Source organism: Heloderma suspectum, chromosome 11, assembly GCF_057233095.1.
Source record: "Heloderma suspectum isolate Gila_16-S chromosome 11, 16-S_ref, whole genome shotgun sequence".
Lineage (NCBI taxonomy): Eukaryota > Metazoa > Chordata > Lepidosauria > Squamata > Helodermatidae > Heloderma > Heloderma suspectum.
In genome coordinates, this window is record NC_139468.1 from 13,850,935 (window position 1) to 13,864,410 (window position 13,476).

Genomic DNA, 13,476 nt, shown 5'->3' on the forward strand with positions numbered 1-13,476 from the left:
CTAGGAATTTGTCTAAACCCCTTTTAAAGCCATCCATATTGGTGGCCATCACTCTGTCTTGTGGCAGCAAATTTCATAGTTTAAATATGCACTGTGTGGAGAAGTCTTCCTTTTATCTGTTCTGAATTTCCCACCAAGCAGCTTCATGGGATGACCCCATGGGGTTCTAGTATTATGAGAAATATAGCATTGCAACATTAGTGGACTAATCAATTTGATTCATTGATTAAATGTTTTTTTTATCAATTAGAAAGGTGTTCCCAGTCGAATGGGCAGCAGATTTTAACTACCATTAATTAACCATTGTTAATGTTTATTTTATATAAACGGTTACCTTCTTAAAAGAGGCATTCCTTCTCAGGCACACAGAGAAGGAAATGACTCTTCTGGGATAGCGTGTGCTGTGGCACAAATGTTCTCCTCCCCCTCCCCCAATTATTTTTTATTCATATGCAGGCTTTTTGCAGGTTTAAGCTGTGGTTTTATGGTCCCTGGGAGGTTGTACTGGGAACCATTGGATAGTTCGGATCTTCCCCTCCGAGGGCAGACAGAGAGAGATCTGTTGTGAGATGCCCCCCCCCCCCGAAACGTCTGTAGCCCTTGCCTCTCTGACATTAGAGCTCCAACATCAATAGAGGCAAAAAAAGGAAAGATCAGAGGAGGGTCCGAAACCCTCTTGGTCCCCAGGCACAATCCCAACATGGGGAGGAAGTGTACATAATTTCCCTGCCATTGAAAACAACAACAGAACAGGAAGGAAGAAAAGATGGAAAACATTGCCCCCTCCCCTGCCAGCATGAGCCTAGCAGGGCTTTGGTTACGATGGTCCCTCTGCCTTTGGCTCTCCCTTCCCAATTTGGATGGCTTTAAAAGGGTGTTAGACAAATTCCTGGAGGAGAAGGCTATCAACGGCTGCTAGTCCTGATGGATTAGTCCTGTGTAATCCTTTTAAAGAGTTGTCTATATAGTCTCTATCTTTGGAAGACAATCTTACTGGGTCACGAGTGATCACCATGATGAGTCCTGATGGCCATGTGCTACCTCCAGGGTCAGAGGCAGTAGGCCTATGTACAGCAGTTGCTGGGGAACATGGGTGGGAAGCTGCTGGTGCATTCATGTCCTACTTGTGGGCTTCCCGTGGGCAGCTGGTTGGCCACCATGTGAAAAGAATGCTGGACGAGATGGTCTGATCCAGCAGGGCTCTTCTAGTGTTCTTATCCCTCCCCTGTATGATGGCTGTGTTAATCAATTAATTGATTAAAACACATATGAGTGATAGAGGGGCTGTAGCTCCGTGATAGAGCACCTGCTTTGGATGGAGAAGGTCCTGCGTTCGAACCCTGGTGGCATCTCCAGGTAGGGCCAGGAAGGAATCCTGCCTGAAACCCTGGAGAGCTACTGCCAGTCAGTGTTGACAATACTGGGCTAAATAGACCGGTGGTCTGACTCAGTATAAGGCAGGTTCCTGTGTTCCTATAGGCGAAGATATCGCGAACGGCACGATGGCCCTAGTTAGGAAATCTTAGCAGGTTCAGGAAAATCAGCTCTCTAACGTTTTTGCTGTAAATCTAAGAGATAAGCTTTCTTCTCCTGTTCCCCTGACTTATTTTTGGTTACCAAAAGCCAGCATCAAATGAATTGATCTTGGAGTCCTTCAATAAGATGTTCAGACTTGAAAGGAGTGTCCAGTGGGAGAGGTGCCTGCATTTTAGGGACAAGAGTTGCATGACTCATTAAAGATGAAGCATAAGTTTTTGAGGGCCAGAGAGCCTACTCTTTTAGATGCAATTTAACAGAGTACAGAAGAGCAGAAGAAGTGGTGGTGAAATGCTTTTAGAAAGTGAGGCCCAGGAGACAACCAGATAGGCAACCAGTCATGCCTATCTGGTTGGAAAGATCCAACCAGATAGGCATGACTCTCTCCCAACAGGTGAGTAATATTGTGTATAAAGGCGTAAAGAGGGACGCTTCCTTTCTCGAGCAAGCGAGCCACTCCCAGTTCTGATTAAATCTGAGTCTGATAGTGCCAAATGTGCACAATGAATTCAAAGTGGATTTTGGGCTTTGGGCCACATGAATGCTAAAATAACCATCCTGAAGCTGCCGTATCACTTGGAGCAGGCACACGGTGGGAAGGGTCAAAGGGGAGAAGTCATGGTCAGTCTGTATAGCAGGAGCACACTCTTTGGGTGAGTTGACCCTGACCTGCTTGTATTCTGACTGCGCAGGTCGCGGTGCCATGGCAGAAGTGCCAGCCATCGTGGAGAAAGTAAAGGCGATCCTGTTGGAGCGGGGCCTGCTGGAACAGAGCTGATCCCCAGGTACAGACAGCATTTCCTCTTCCTTCTGACCGGTTTTTGGGCTACGGACAGGGAGAAAGAGCAGACAGGAAGCGAAGCCCACGAGACTGAGTCTAATCCTTACCAGCTGCTCTGACTCAGCACCATCGGGGACCTCCTGCAACTGAATTCAGGCATGTTGAATTTTCAAAGAGGATGCCTTGTAGTCCCTTTTGTGCCATTCCGATGCTTGTTCCTGTCTGAAGAGGGAGTTGCAGACTACTGTGGGATTTGCTGGCTGGTCTTCCGGAGCCTCTCGATAAGCACTCCAGAGGAGAATGATGCAGAGAAGTGTGGCGTCCACCAGGGGGCAGCACTGTGAGCCTCCACTAAAGTTCTGTTCCTCAATAGGCAGCTGATGGGTCACAAGAGATGCACCAGCCCTCTATCTCTCACTCTGCTGCATATTTTTCCTGGTTGCTGCCAGAGCTATAGTCCTAGCTTCTGCACAACCTTTTTTGACCCAGAGGGCCAGATCTGGTGTCAGCTGGGGGGGTGGGGGCAGGGGCCTCACACGTATACTCCCTCCCTCTCCCCCCTCCCCCCTCTCTCGCACACACACACACACACACGCTTAGACATCTCTCCTCCCTGCCTGCCAAGATATAGCAGTCACTGTGTGTGTGTGTGTGTAGGTAGGTAGGTAGGACCTGCTCTTATCTCCCAGCGACTGCCACTGAGATTGCTGTTTCTCCACCTCTGCTAGCAGCGGGAATGCCAGGGTAGAGCAGAAGCCAGAGTATTTGACTGATCAGCTTGGCTATGGGGAATCGGGGGCAGAGGGCTGCTGGCTTTGGGGGAGGGGGTTGCACTGGGAGCAGCCAAGGATTGGGCACCCCTGCTTTATGAAGAGGCTCTTGCAGGCACGTCCGCTACCATAAGGAAAGGTGGCAGGTGGGGTGTGCGTGACCCTGTGTGCATGACCCTGGTTGCCGGGCAGGAGAAGGGGGCTGGTCATGGGGTAGAGCTGGCCAGCAGAACCATTTCATTGAGTAAGGCTAGCCAATGTAAAAAAAAGCTGTCAGGTGCTGTGTCTTTTCCCTTGCAGGGAGGCGAGGGCAGCACTGCAAAAAGTCCAACGGAGCAGTAGTAAATATTCAGAACAGTTTCTTCGGTGTGGCCTTTGCACCTGGGATTTTACACAGGATTACAATGGAGCTATTTTACAACTGCCCTGGGGAGGAGTTTTCAGCAGCAGCAGCAGCACCCCCCCCCCCCTTTACCCTTTGCTCTGCCCTGTCTACTGATGCACAGGAATGCTGACATCAAAGAGCAGGGAGCAAACAGAAAACTCTGCAGGAGAGGTCTTTCTGGGTCTTGCAGCCGGCACCGCTGGGAATCTTTGGCACATTGATTTGGGGCTGTTGGTGCAAGGGGTCAGAAGGCCTGGGAACGCTTTTGCTGAGAATTGGGATAAACTTTCCGAAAACACTCGCAATTGAAGATTAAAAGCTTGTTGTGCAGGAATTGGGAAAGTGACCTCCGCTGCCCGGGGTGGAAATACGGAGGGGAGATCCAAGCCTGCCCCTATTCCTTTGATCCCTGCCCATGGACAGCTGTCAAGCTCGGTCAGTGGCCTGTTGAAGAAACAAAACAGCTCACGTGTTTGTTTGTTTTTTTCCAAAAAACCCAAAAAACAAAACCCAACCACTCCTAAAACATCCCACACAAACAGGCTCTCCTGGTACAAAATGTTCATACTGCATGCAGGGTGACTTTTGAACTGCCCAGGGCAAGGTCAACGCCAAATCCTTTATTTGATTTCCTGCAAAGAAAAAGCTCCCTGGACTTTCCCATCTTGCCTTCTTAGTCATGGGGCCGCTATGTGCGCGAGGCTCGAGGTATGGTGTTAAGGGCAGGAGGCCCTCAGAGAGGCCATCAGAGAGGCCATCAGCTCTCCGAAGCAGAGTACGAGCGTTGCGTTCAGAAAAGGTCCCAGCTCCCATTCTAGAGTTAAAGGATCTCAGTGGGGTGTTGCCGGGGGTGGGTGGGGGGTGGGAACCAGAATGCTGCTGCCAGCCAGAGTCCACAAGCCTGGGATAGATGGTCTGACTCGGTGGGCGGAAGTTCTCTGTGTTGGAGGATGCCTTAAAGCTGCAGGTGTGCCAGCTGTGGGGTGGAATATTTGAATTGGAGAGGTGTGTTCCCAGGGAGATGTGGTGGTGATTCTGATGCAGATGGAGACTCCTTTTCTCCCACTGCTCCTACCAGCTGAGACCTGAATGGGCTAAATCCCTGACCAAGACCCTTCACCGATCCACATTACACTTGTGGTGGGGAGGGGCAATTGCATCATCCCCATGACCATTCCAAGCTGATTTTGGAAGAAGCTCATGGCGTGGGGTGGGGAGGGGAGGCTGCTTTGTCTAAATGATCGTTCCTTGTACGTCGCTTTAGGACGGGTGGGGAACCTCTTTCAGCCTGAGAGTCGTGGGGTGGTGGGAGGGGAGGGGAGGCTGTTGTTGTTGTTCAGTTGTTAAGTCGTCTCCGACTCTTCGTGACCCCATGGACCATAGCACGCCAGGTCTTCCTGTCCTCCACTCTCTCCCGGAGTGTGCTCAAGTTCATATTCATTGCATCGGTGATGCTATCTAGCCATCTCATCCTCTGCCGTCCCCTTCTCCTTTTGCCTTCAATATTTCCCAGCATCAGGGTCTTTTCCAGTGACTTTTCTCTTCGCGTTAGGTGGCCAAAATATTTGAGCTTCAGCTTCAGTATCTGTCCTTCCAATGAGCACTCAGGGTTCATTTCCTTTCGGATTGACTGATTTGACCTCCTTGCAGTCCAGGGGACTCATAAGAGTCTTCTCCAGCACCACAGTTCGAAAGCATCGATTCTTCGGCGCTCAGCCTTCCTTATAGTCCAGCTCTCACAGCCATACATTACTACTGGGAAAACCATAGCTTTGATTACACGAACCTTTGTCGGCAAGGTGATGTCTCTGCTTCTTACTATGCTGTCTAGGTTGGCCATAGCTTTCCTCCCAAGGAGCAAGCATCTTTTAATTTCATGGCTACAGTCACCGTCTGCAGTGATCTTGGAGCCCAAGAAAGTAAAATCTGTCACTGCTTCCATTTCTTCCCCTTCTATATGCCAGGAAGTGATGGGGCCAGATGCCATGATCTTAGTTTTTTTAATGTTGAGTTTCAAACCAGCTTTTGCACTCTCCTCTTCCACCCTCAACAAGATGCTCTTTAGATCCTCTTCGCTTTCTGCCATTAGGGTGGTATCGTCTGCATATCTGAGGTTGTTGATAATTCTCCTGTCAATCTTAATTCTGACCTGTGATTCATCCAACCTGGCATTTCTCATGATGTACTCTGCATATAAATTAAATAAGCAGGGCGACAATATACAGCCTTGTCATACTCCTTTCCCAATTTTGAACCAATCGGTTGTTCCATGTCCGGTTCTTACTGTTGCTTTTTGTCCCTCGTACAGGTTTCTCAGGAGACAGGTAAGGTGGTCTGGTACTCCCATCTCTTTAAGAATTTGCCACAGTTTGTTGTGATCCACACAATCAAAGGCTTTAGTGTAGTCAATGAAGCAGAAACAGACGTTTTTCTGGAATTCTCTTGCTTTCTCCATGATCCAGCGAATGTTGGCGATTTGATGTCTAGTTTCTCTGCCTCTTCGAAACCCAGCTTGTACTTCCGGTAGTTCTCAGTTCACATGCTGCTTAAGCCTAGCTTGTAGGATTTTGAGCATCACCTTGCTGGCATGTGAAATGAGCGCAATTGTGCGGTAGTTTGAACACTCTTTGGCATTGCCCTTCTTTGGAATTGGAATGTAAACTGAGCTTTTCCAGTCTTGTGGCCACTGTTGAGTGTTCCAAATTTGTTGGCATATTGAGTGCAGCACTTTAACAGCATCGTCTTTTAGGATTTTAAATAGCTCAGCTGGAATACTGTCATCTCCGCTAGCTTTGTTGTTACTAATGCTTCCTAAGGCCCACTTGACTTCACTCTCTAGGATGTCCGGCTCAAGTTCAGTGACCGCAGTATCATGGCTGTCAGGGACATTAAGATCTTTCTTGTATAGTTCTTCTGTGTATTCTTTCCATCTCTTCTTAATTTCATCTGCTTCTGTTAGGTCCCTGCCTTCTTTGTCCTTTATCATGCCCATCTTTGCACAAAACGTTCCCTTGAGATCTCCGATTTTCTTGAAGAGATCTCTAGTCTTTCCCATTCTGTTGTTTTTCTCGATTTCTTTGCATTGTTCATTTAAGAAGGCCTTCTTGTCTCTCCTTGCTATTCTCTGGAACTCTGCATTCAGTTGGGTATATCTTCCCCTTTCTCCCTTGCTTTTCGCTTCCCTTCTTTCCTCAGCTACTTGTAAAGCCTCATCAGACAGCCACTTGGCTTTCTTGCATGTCTTTTTCTTTGGGATGGATTGAGTTGCTGCCTCCTGAACAATGTTACAGACCTCCATCCATAGTTCCTCAGGCACTCTGTCTATCAGGTCTAATCCCTTAAATCTGTTCGTCACCTCCACTGTATATTCATAAGGGATATGATTTAGGTCATACCTGAATGGTTTAGTGGTTTTCCCTACGTTCTTCAATTTAAGCTGAAATTTTGCAAGCAGCAGCTCACAATCTGAGCCACAGTCAGCTCCAGGTCTTGTTTTTACTGACTGTATAGAGCTTCTCCATGTTTGGCTGCAAAGGACATAATCAGTCTGATTTCGATATTGACCATCTGGTGATGTCCATGTGTAGAGTCGCCTCTTGTGCTGTTGGAAAAGAGTGTTTGCTATGATCAGCATGTTCTCTTGGCAAAACTCTCTTAGCCTTTGTCCTGCTTCATTTTGTACACCAAGGCCATGCCTGCCTGTTATCCCGGTGATTTCTTGACTTCCTCCTTTAGCATTCCAATCCCCTATGATGAAGAGGACATCTTTTTTTGGTGTTAGTTCTAGAAGGTGTTGTAGGTCTTCATAGAACCGATCAACCTCAGCTTCTTCGGCCTCAGTGGTTGGGGCATAGACTTGAATTACTGTGATGTTGAATGGTTTGCCTTGGATTCGTACTGAGATCATTCTATCATTTTTGAGATTGTACCCCAGTACTGCTTTTCCCACCCTTTTGTTGACTATGAGTGCTACTCCATTTCTTCTAAGGGATTCTTGCCCACAGTACTAGATGTGATGGTCACCTGAATTAAATTCGCCCATGCCTGTCCATTTTAGTTCGCTGATTCCCAAGATGTCGATGTTCAATCTTGCCATCTCATGTTTGACCACCTCCAGCTTACCTTGATTGCTGCTTTGTCTAAATGATCGTTTCTTGTACGTCGCTTTAGGACAGGGGTGGAGAACCTCTTTCAGCCTGAGAGCCGAATTCCATTTTGGAGAAACTCCTGCGGGCCACATTCCATTGGCAGGAGGGGCCAAAGGCAAAAGGGGCAGGGGTAGAATCCCCCAAATACCAGCATATTCTAGCTTGAAGCTCTTACTTCCAGTAACTAAGGCTTAGGAGATGCATTTCAACCTTATAGAATTTTTTTTCGGGGGGGGGGGGGAATACACAAAATTCAGGCAACCAGCAAACGATTCCTGTTTGAGAGAGAGGGGGTGGGGCCAGGGGAACGGGGCATGGCCTTTTGGAGAGTCCCAGAGGCCTGGATTGTGTCCCCAAGAGCCTGAGGTTCCCCACCTCTGCCTTAAGAGCAGATCAGAGATGTACCGAAGTCTTCAACTTCTGATGCTGGCATTGGATGAATTTCCCAGCTCACATAAGGAATTGGGGTATTAAGCTGTAGGTGTGATCTTCCTTTTCTATATTGGCTCCCTCTCTCTCCCCCTCTCTCTCCCCCTCTCTCTCCCCCTCTCTCCCCCTCTGTGCCAAGCCTTCCTCAACCTGGCGCCTTCCAGGTGTGTTGGTCTACAGCTCCTATCATCCCCAACAGACCTGCTGTTCAACACATCCAGAGGGTGCCGGGTTGGGGGAAAGCTGCTTTGTAATGTTTAGGGAGAAAACGGACATGATGTGTGGTGGTTGGGGACTGGAAAGCAACCTCAGGAGATGCTGATTTGGGAGTGGGGCAGTTCTGATCCAGAAAACGGCATGGGAGAAAGGGTAACACACACACATACACACACCTGCTGTTCCTTCTCCTCTGATAGAAATTAAAGTCCCCCCATGGCTGTTTTTAAGGGTTTTCAGCAGTTCCTGGACAAGCCCTAGCTGGGGGTGGGGTGGGGGCTAGCCCTACCTTCAGAGAGGGACTTTAAAGCACCGGCTTTGCATGCAGAAGGTCCCAGGTTCAGTCCTTGGCACCTGCAGTTTAATGGATCGAGTAGTGGTTGACAGGAAAGACCTGTTTTGCCAAGACCCTGAATAGCCCCTGCAGACCAGAGTAGACAACATCAGATGGACAAATAGTCTGACCCAGTATAAGGCAGCTTTCTGTGTTCCTTTGGGGGGTGATGGTGGTGGTGGTTTTGCTCCTGGTGGTTCCACATTGACCCATAGCCCAATTGGAGTCCACCAGGAGAAGATCCTTCAGTGTGGCGGCCCCCTTCCTGTGGAGTTCCCTGCCTTTGGAGGTCAGGAAGGCGCCAATGTTGTGTTCCTTCCGGCACCTCCTGCCTGAAGACACTGTTATTTCAGGAAGCCTTCCTTGAGTGACTGGCTGCAGCTTTATCAGAACTTGGTTTATCAGAACTCTGCTTTTGTTGTTTTTAGATAGTAATTATTTTCACATGGTTTTTATTCTTTTATCCTATCTGCTGTTCGCCACTCTGAAATCTTTGGATGCGGAGCAGTATACATATACGTATACACATATACATATATACATATACATATACTGTAAATAAAATAAATAATGAAATGTCAGGAGAACTCATCACAGATCTCTCCTGCCTCATGCCTTGCTTGGCCCTTGCTGCTGCTGGTGACCGTTTGCTGAGAGGAGAGGGCAAAGAGTGTTTTTATAGGCTTCACGCAAAGCTCAGGGGTACAGGAAGGTCACACCAGTGCTGCATGCAAATGATCTGCAAATTGGCCTTGCAGATTGCTGACAGGCTGCCTTGAGCTTTTATCAATATTGACAGAGGTTTGCAGGCCTCATGAGGCGAGGCCAAGCAGATAAAAGTCTGGGGAGCCCGCTCTGCCTTGCGTGTTACGTTGCGGTGCTGAAACGGCAGGAATCCATTCACCTTCCCTTCCGGCATGCTGAGGGATGCCTCGTCAAGGATGCTGGATTTCCCCATGGAACAGGCCTGTCGATCATGAAAGTGGTGTGTGCAATTCCTGCATCTACACCTAAAAAAAATATTGTAGAGTTGGAGAGAGGGCAACTAAAGTGATCAAGGGGCTGGAGCAAGTCGCCTATGAGGAGAGGTTAAAGCAGCTGGGGTTGTTCAGCTTGGAGAAAAGGGGAGACATGATAGAAGTGTACACAATCATGCATGGAGTGGAGAAAGTGGATAGGGAGACACTTTTCTTCCTCTCTCATAATACCAGAACCCAATAAAAGGAAGGACTTCTTCACACAGCACATAGTCAGACTATGGAATTTGCTACCACAGGACATAGTGATGGCCATCAATTTGGATGGCTTTAAAAGGGGGCTGGACAAATTCCTGGAGGAGAAGGCTATCAATGGCTACTAGTCCTGATGGCTATGTGCTACTTCCAGTACTAGAGGCAGCGCATCTGTGTACACCAGTGGGCGGGAGGGTGTTGCTGCACTCCTCTCCTGCTTGTGGGTTCTTGGTCAACAGCTGGTTGGCCCCTGTGTGAACAGAATCCTGGACTAGATGGCCCCTTGGTCTGGTCCAGCAGGGCTCTTCTTATGTTCATCTGCCATGCCTGAGAGAAACTGCTACAATGTACCCATTGTTGCCTGAATTTAATTCAAGAGTGTCCAACCTCCAGCTCGTGGGCCAAATTCGGCCTGCCGGAGGTTCCAGTTCAGCCCTCAGAGGTTTCCTTTCCACGCCATGCCCCCTCCCTAGACCTCTCCCCCTTCTGCAGATAGCATTCTGGGATGTGAATCTCTGATATTTTTCTTGGTTACCACCAGAGCCTTTTTTGTTTTTTTGCTTGTGGCATGCAGATTGTGAAATGTTCCCCAGAGAGGTACATCTGGCCTTAGCATTGCGTGCCTCAGAAGGACAGTAAAGTTGGGATTAACTATCAACTTTTTAGACCATTTAAAAACGATTGCCTTTCTGAGTTCTTCATTTCATATCCTGCTGAGTTCTCATATTTTTTATTTTAAGTTTTATTACGTATTTGTCTTATTGTACCGCCACACTGTGGAAAGATAGTGCATCTGTCAAGCATATGTGAATTGCACATTTGGTGGATGTCCATGAATGGCTGACCCAACCCTTTTGACCCCCAAGGTTTTGCTCTGATGTATAAGGAAGAAAGCTCTCTAATTAATGAGACTTTAATAATGAACTTTGTGGCACCAGGGCTCAGCTCCTGCTTTACTAAGCGCCCCAATTAAGTCTTTGAAAGTGGCTTTGAATGCTTCTATGATCCCATTGATGAGTCAGCAGTTGCACCCTGCAATAATAGTTGGCATCCAGCAAGCCCCAGAGGCTCTCTGGCTTCTGGTCCACCCAAGTCTGAAAGTACTCCCGGCAGTCGCCTTGCTGAAGCTAAGGAAGTTTGGGTCTGGCCAGTTTCTGGATGGGTGACCACCTGGGAACCCTCTTTACAACAGCCTTCAGTTCTATTTGGGAGAAAAAGCAGGGATGTACATGTTAATAAAAATAAATATATTTGTTCTTTTATATTATAAATGTTGTTAATATTCCAAATACAGAAACAAACAAAAATACATTGAATTTAAATTTAGTTATTGACAGAGTTTCTCTCCCCTCCACCCTCCTTACTTTACAGACAAAAGTATAGGTGGAATGCATTGGCTGCTTAGAGATTTCCTTTATGGTTCCTCATAATAACAAATTATAATTAGTCTCTCTTTCCATAATCTGAGGGTAGGCTTTGACAAGTATTGCTGCGTGTGCCCCTGACTTGTATATAAAATAAAAGCATACCATTTAAACAGCAACAAAAAATCAGACATTTTGACTTTTCCTTTAACTAATTTCACTTGATATTCCATTTTTTCTGCCATGGCTGTTCACCACAGCTCCATGTACCAAGACTTCAGTGCTAGAAGTTCTGAAATTAACATCCTTGTTCTTAAGGCCAAACCAGACATGGCTGCAGAAGATTTGGGTGTTTCAGTTAAGGGTGGACTAAATCCCCGATCCCCCGTTTGCTTCCCCATGTTGGCTTTTCTGTTGCTTCTAATGTGATTTGATAACACTGTTATAGCTTGTCTGTGGTGTGAATGTGCTCATGATCTTGTGATGTAGACATCATGAGCTCCCTTGTGAAACATTTGGTTTAGGGGTGGAGTATAAATGTAGCAAATAGACAGACAAGTGTTGCAGCATCTTCCTGTCAGTGATATTTTTATTGGTGAGTTGGAGAGCAAGATCAGGCCCTCTCTGGGAGTCTGCAGCACTCAGTGGCTGGCACCAAGAAAGGGGAAGGACTAGATCAGCCTTTCCCAACCTGGTGCCCTCCAGATGTGTTGGACTACAACTCCCAGCATACCCCAGCTGGCATACAAAATTCCCAACATCCCCCAGCCACCCAGTGTCTTTTAGCTGGAAGTTTTTACTGCCAGCAACTAACTCTTAGGAGAGGCATTTCAACTCTTTAGAAAGGAAAAGAAAACTGCTCAAAAGCTGGGAAAAGGGGTGGGGTATGGGGAAGGGGGTGTGGCCATCTGGGGAACCCAGGAGGGCTGGATTTGTTCCCTGGACCTGAAGTTCCCTACCCCTGGTTTAGAGACAGGCTTCCTTTGAATACCAGTTTCTGGGGGACAAACAGCAGGCTATTGGATTCATACCCATAGCATTTGGGTGACCACTGCAGGGGAATGGGATGCTAAAGCCAGATGGACCATTGGTCTGAGTTACCAGCAATACTTCCTTTTTTCCAAGTTTTTGTTAATCAACAAAAATGCAACACTGTTTTGTTCAACAAAAAACAGAAGGTGAAATGCCTGACAGTTCACAACCCGATTCTTAGGAAAGGCTTCAGATGCCATCGTAGTGCACAGGCACTAGAGGAGACGCTTGTGGCCCGAACCAGGAAGCGTGATAAAACTGGTGGTTTTAAGCACTGGACCTTGTGGGTAGGAAAGGAAGTCAAAAGCAGAATCAAAACTAAAGCTGCAGCCCTGGCATGCTTTCTTTGGGAGTAAGTGTCATTGCACTTGGTGGGACTTCATTTCAAGTAAGCATGTCGCCAAACATTGAACTGAATATTTCACAAACCCAAAGTGGGTGTATTGGGAGGAAGTGAAACCAGCTGTGATCGCTGTTGGCGCTAGTGACCTGGCATTTGAGGAAGGCCACTTTGGACTCTTTCACCCTCTGAGCTGCTGTTGCTGTGGGTTTCTCCTTTCTCCCTTCCTCTACTTCTCCTCCTCCTCCCCATCCCCCCCCCCTTCTTAGTCCTGCATTGGGGGCTCTTTCCTCATTTAAGGACATCAGAAGAGCACTACTGGGTCAAACCAACATAAAGCAGTGTTGCATTTCTCAGATGGTTGCAGGAAGCCCATGAGTAGACTCCAGAGTTGACAGCCCTCACCTACTGTGGGTGCTCATAGACCTGACCTCCATGAGTTTGTCTCATTCCCTCGAAAACAAAAGATACAGCTTCCCCTCTTGTCTGGCAGGAACTTCAGCAAGCAGGTGCAGAAGGCACGCTGCACTCATGCCTTGGCCCTGGTTCCCACTGGGAAGCCATATTTTAAATGGGTCTTGTCGGGCAGTTTTGTACTCTCCTCCAACTCCCGTGCAACGGCAGAGAGGATACATCCTCTTCCCTTCCCCTTCCCCAGTTTTCTTCCTTACCATTGCCTCTCCACTTCCGATAGTTCTTGCCAGAGGTAGCTTGCCCTCATCTAAACAGGCCATCAAGCTAGTGATATATACATACATGTTTGTGCCTAAGAGACACTTCAGTTATGCTGTTTCTGACATGGTACAACTGACGTGGTACAGTCGTGGGGTCATATCTCCTCAGGCTGTTCACAGGGGGGATTTTTTATTTGAGAACAGCCAGACCCTGATGCTGGGAAAGATTGAAGGC

The 13,476-nt window shown here is 47.6% G+C and overlaps 1 protein-coding gene across 6 annotated transcripts in view; it reads left to right on the forward strand.

Annotated features, from left to right (window-relative positions):
• PPCDC (phosphopantothenoylcysteine decarboxylase) overlaps positions 1 to 13,476 on the forward strand; it is a 45,432-nt gene that overhangs the window by 13,422 nt on the left and 18,534 nt on the right. For 3 of the 6 annotated variants that reach the window (XM_084816922.1, XM_084816923.1, XM_084816921.1), the window contains one exon: positions 2,229 to 7,058. In XM_084816922.1, coding sequence (XP_084673048.1) covers positions 2,229 to 2,314 — 86 coding nt within the window. In that variant the 3' untranslated portion in view covers positions 2,315 to 7,058. Of the gene's footprint in view, positions 1 to 2,228; positions 7,059 to 13,476 lie in introns of those variants that run through there. The other 3 variants (XM_084816917.1, XM_084816918.1, XM_084816920.1) reach the window with 1 other exon arrangement.